A 5,292-nucleotide genomic window follows, 5' to 3' on the forward strand; every position below is an offset into this window, starting at 1 on the left:
TCCACTGTGGTTCTCAAAGTCATTGCCTCACAGATTTGCAGTCTTGTTCTCAGGCACGTGCTCTTAAAGAACTGAGCACCTTTAAGGTTTTCAAATGGTTCTCTTGAATCTTGATAATGTTTTGTTTTCTGAAACTGGACTTGACTAAAGTTAATATACTTATTACAGTAGTTTTCTATTAATACTGTTGCTTGTCTTTCTTCAGCCTTTTATTTTTAACAGATGTGTTTGTATTTAAACTGATATAGATGTATACACACATATATTCTTTAATTTTGTGGCTTTTATTTGCCTGTATTAATTATACATAATAATGAGCTTCATTATGACACTTTCACATATGTATGCCATGTATTTGTATGCAGTCCCCATTTCTCATCTCCTTCCCACTATCATTGATCCCCTTCCTTCTTCCTATTTACCCCCTTTTACTTTCATGTTTTTGTCTTGTGTGTGTGTGTGTGTGTGTGTGTGTGTGTGTGTGTGTGTGTGAGAGAGAGAGAGAGAGAGAGAGAGAGAGAGAGAGAGAGAGAGAGAGATCTTATAGGTTTAGTTAGGAGTCTTTACGGAGGCATGAAGGATAGCTTATAGGAGCATGAAATCACTTGTGATTACTACAGAAAATGTCTCTCCCTTCCCAGCATAACTGGGTCTTTTTCAAAAATTTAACTCTGCTCATCTCTTTCCTTTAACTGATATATCTTCTTCCTTTACTAAATGAAGAGAGTACAAAGGATATAGGTATGAATTATGTATTTTATTATTACAATCTGAGAACCCAGGCCTGAGTACACAGAAGAGCCTCAAATGAAAGCAAGGCAAGAGCTGAAGAGGAGAAATCACTAGGGGTCAGGTTTGCAGTGCAGGGAGGTTGTTCCCTTCTTGTGTCCAACTTCACACTTGAGTTCTTGATCATGGTAAGGTGCACACTAAACTCGGGCTGCTAACGCTGTTCGCTAGGCTTTGAACTTGCAGACATATGGTAACTCTGAGTCACAATAATAATTTCTCCACCTCTGATATCCTGCAGACAGAGAAGAAGTAAAATAAAAGGGGCTGGGACATTTCATAAACTCAACAGAGGGGCATCAAGGATATGGATCTGGATGTCAGGGTCTTTCTGTCATCTTACTAGTGTTTCACTCCAGGGAGAAGATACAAAGGAAGGAGACATGAAAGGAGAAGAGAGATTGAGAATAGAAGAAGAGTGGGAAAACACTGGTTTGCAGAGAGGACTGCCCTCTTTCTTACCTGTGTTTCGTGACAGGCTGCCACAATAACCACCTGAAGAACTGGAAGGAGACATCTCCCAGTTTAAGAAATTCATCACATCAGCATTGCTCCACTCCCACCCGCCTCCATTGGGTTCTTGGCCCTAGAGAAGAGGCAGCAATGGTAAAAGAATGGCAACTGAAGCTCTGCTTGCATGGTCTCTTCCTAGGAGTAGCTGATACCTATATCCAGCTTCATGGAATTGATCTAGTCTTTCATTCGCTACCCAGAATTTAACCTGAGCATCTCCCTCCTATTATCAGATCTCTACTGATACTCACAATCTGTTTAAACCCAGGAAAAATAACATGACCCTTAGTGAACATAGCAAGTTGTGCTTTTGTAAATTTCTCTGAACCTCAAAGCCCACATCGATTCTCTGAAGAACAGCTATGGATATCCTTCTCTTTTGAGGCTCTCTCAGAATCATGGGTACAAAAATCCTGAATCTCACAGAAAAGATTTCCAAAGCCTCATTTAGGAACTTTGTAAAAGTGGACAGTGGTCAGCCACTTGAATGCCATCTGAAGATTAGGACCTCACCAGAGCTCAGGGATTTCCCTTTACCCCAGAGGCAATCTAAAATGTGAGCTCTGTGTATGATTGGGACTTTCTCATATGAGCACAGAGAATGAACCAGGGAACAAAATCTATGAGAGATAGATGAGAGGAGGTGGTATCTCACCAGTGTAGGATCATGGAGCCCAATCCACACATATTGGGCATTGTTCACACTGCTTCTAACCATGGAAGACACAAAGGAAGCCTCAGATCCACTGAGAATAGACACAAGGTGTCCTCCGGGCCTCTTCTGGCAGGCCAGCTAGGAAAGAAAGGGCACAATGAGTCAGACTCTGATCTCATTAGTGAATGGTGGGCAAATGTAAATGATAGAGGCTACTTAAAGACAGAGCATTCATTCTGATTCTCAAGGAACCAAGGGAAATCGAGCCCACTTCTTCTGTGACTGGCACACACTTCCCACTGTTTCCCTCTTCTGCAACCTCTAGCACTCACATCTGCATCAAACCAGGATTTAGAAATCCTAAACAAGGCATAGCAATAGGAGCCATAGGCTCTGGAGCCTTTGGGGCAGCTGATTCGTGAAGAGGGCACATCTTCCTTGACATCTTCACCTGGGGTGGAAGAAAGAGATGAAGACAGGGGTGTAGTGAAATGAAGAGTGTGGGTTAGATGATAAGATCAACTTAGCAAGTGTTGTAAAGCCTGTATCTGAGATGAAGTCCACAATACAGACTCTGTCACCTTTTATTTCTCATCTTGGTCTTGAAATTGATGTACTTTATGAGAAATGGTCTTCTTTTAATTTTAGGCTTTACTCTTCTCCTACTATCCATAGATCCCCAATTCCACGCTAAGTCTTGCATTGGCCCATCCACTCCTTTTCTTTCTCAACCGTTCATTAATGACTGCCACACTTTCCCTCTTAAACTCACCAAGTAGAAGTTCCTAGCAAAACAGGAACCTCTTTAATTTCAGTAATGGGCTGTTATTTCACTGTATGTCATTAATGCCTTAGAGGAAAGGAGGATGACGGATGAGTTGCAGGCAGTGTTTCTGTGTGGGACTCTCTTCATCATTACCCCATGAGACTCTTCAGAGCCAAGGGGCTCTGGATAACAGGGAATTCAGTTCTAGAGGCAGGAAAACCTTACCTTGCACCTGAGATAAGAGCATCAGGCAGGAGAGCAGCATCCAGGACAGGCTGGTGAGGGTCATGCGAGGCAGCATCTTGTCTGTAAGGGAAGAACAACCAGAGTCATGGTGGAAAATATGGTAAGAGAGGACATGTTGAGAGAACCATCACATTCCTTCTCGTTTGATTAATTGTAGAGATACACACACTAATGTTCTCCTTCTTTGGTTCTGAAACAAAAAAAAAAATCCATCTTTCCCCCTTCTCTTGAAAACTCCCTTGAAAACTTCTCTTGAAACAGCAGGAAACTGTTGGGGATTCCCAGATCCCTCTGTTCTGTGAGGGCAGGGACTCTCCCTTATCTTCTGTGGTATGAGAGGTGAACCCCTACAAGACTCTCCTCATCTTTCAGCTCTCACTTACCTGTCTTGCAGAGATCTGGGGTGGTTTGTTGGGACAGAGATGACTCTGCTTTTATAATAGAATTTGAGGGAGGGGCATCAAAGGGAATGACTGGAATGCTTATGCAAGTCAGGGAGGTAGGTGGTACTTGGCATGGACTCTAAGAGGTTCCCATAAAAATCACAAGTTTCTTCCTGGCAAAGACTGTGAATTGCTACATATGTGGCCCTTTCCTGTCAGCAGCCCTGCTCTGTTGTCAGGTGTGGGTGCAGTTTGAACTTTCTCCACCTCCTTCCAGATACTTTGTGCTGGGAAACTTAAGAAAATGATAACTGTGTTATGGATTATGCTGTAACACCAGTTTCAAAATATTGCAAGCTTGAGTTACTGAAGAAAACAAATATTAGCAGTGTACTTTGGTTACACCAGAAAGAAGTTATACTTCTTATACATATATTCACATGTATAATCTTGGTACTTTGTTTTGTACGATTTAAAATATGCTAGTAATTAAATTTTTGATTACTTGGGAATTGTAGCTATTGATGATGAGGAGGTATTAATTGAAAGCAGAAGGGAAAATTTTAAGGCAAGGAGAAAAAGTCTGAACTATGTAGCAAGATTTGTAGGAAGCGTGATAATAATCTTTTCAGTCAATATTTTAGCTGAGGTATCAAGGAACAGTGGCTGAATGAACTTGCTCTCCTGGTGCCTCTTTGTGGGAAGGTCAAGAAAACGGTGGGTAAATGGTGTGTGCTTTGTCGTTAATTCAGCCAGGGTCATCAACTTCTGTCCATCACCTACGCAAGTACAGGCAGAATGAAGATAACATTTCACATTAGAATGACTTTGAACTACATCAAACAATGATGATAATTAATATTAATAAACCCCATCCCTTAAATATATACTTTTAAACATTCTGAATGTATGTGGAAGTCTTCTCCCTGAGGATCAATGGTTGTCCTGAGGAAAAGCAAGTTGGTTTCCATAGCTTTCCTTGGCAAATGATATGACATACATATGGTTTTCAAAACATATGGGCATTTTAAGAAATGCTTTAAACATGTTCAGATACAATTGGTAAATATTTTTATAGCCTACTTTAATGTCTAGTGCTATAAATACCACTGATATGTGAATAATATTGGTGTTTTGATGATAATTTGGTATTTAAAGATTCCCCAAGAGGAAAATGGTTTGAGAAGTTGTTGTTATTATCTATCTACCAATTTCCAGGAAATTAATTGATGGGAAAAGATTTTATGTTACATCAAAACAAATGCAATCAGAAAAAATCCAGAAAGTTTGAATTCAAACAATAAATTAATAAAATAAAATAGCACAATACTTAACATCTGAGAGAAATATATGGGAAGTCCAATATGTAAAACACATTTAGATTCTAATATGGAAAAAAATCTCAGTAATTATGAGATTATGGGTGAAATGTGAGATTTGATAAAGTTAAGGGGCTATGATTTTAAATGTCAACCAGGATATTGATATTATATTATGAGATGACTTTATCATTTAAACTTAATACAATACTTACAAATGAAATATGATTTTTAGAACTTACATCAACATAGTCTGCTGCATTACTGACAAAAAAGTTGGGGTTGAATGGAACAAGGTAGGCAATAAAAGGATCTTTGCCTTCTCTTAGTAACAGACATGGGAATTAATCATATAATTCTCTTTGGATTTATAGGATTTTTTTCATAAAATGTTGGATAAAATGAAAGGCTGGAAAAAGGAAACACTGAGAACTAACATGGGAAAGAAATATAAAGACCAAATTTCCTCGAGTCTATATGCAAATTTCCTGAAAAAAATAGTAAACAAATCAAATCTGTACAATAAATGATGAGAAAGAAGAATTAGCCTCAGGAATGCAAAGGTGGTTTCAGGAAGAACCATTATTGTTTATATCATATTGAGAAATTTTCTTTTTTGAA

General features: G+C 39.1%; 1 protein-coding gene across 1 annotated transcript; it reads right to left on the minus strand.

Moving 5' to 3' along the window:
- Positions 1-956: 956 nt before the first annotated feature.
- LOC131905938 (regenerating islet-derived protein 3-gamma-like) lies at positions 957-3,024 on the minus strand. The gene is made up of 5 exons (XM_059256729.1): positions 2,949-3,024; positions 2,290-2,408; positions 1,958-2,095; positions 1,252-1,375; positions 957-1,024 (listed from the first exon to the last, which is right to left on the minus strand). Exons 1-5 carry the CDS (start codon positions 3,022-3,024, stop codon positions 957-959), a joined length of 525 nt encoding a protein of 174 aa, XP_059112712.1.
- Positions 3,025-5,292: the final 2,268 nt, after the last annotated feature.

Source organism: Peromyscus eremicus, chromosome 3 (assembly GCF_949786415.1).
Source record: "Peromyscus eremicus chromosome 3, PerEre_H2_v1, whole genome shotgun sequence".
Classification (NCBI taxonomy): Eukaryota; Metazoa; Chordata; class Mammalia; order Rodentia; family Cricetidae; genus Peromyscus; species Peromyscus eremicus.

Coding starts and splice junctions, on each gene's coding strand:
- LOC131905938 (XM_059256729.1), bottom strand. CDS start 3,024: ATGCTGCCTCGCATGACCCTCACCAGCCTGTCCTGGATGCTGCTCTCC. Junction 2,409..2,948: donor GCTCTTATCTCAGGTGCAAG/GTAAGGTTTTCC, acceptor CTTCCACCCCAG/GTGAAGATGTCAAGGAAGAT. Junction 1,025..1,251: donor CAGCCTGTCACGAAACACAG/GTAAGAAAGAGG, acceptor CTCTGTCTGCAG/GATATCAGAGGTGGAGAAAT.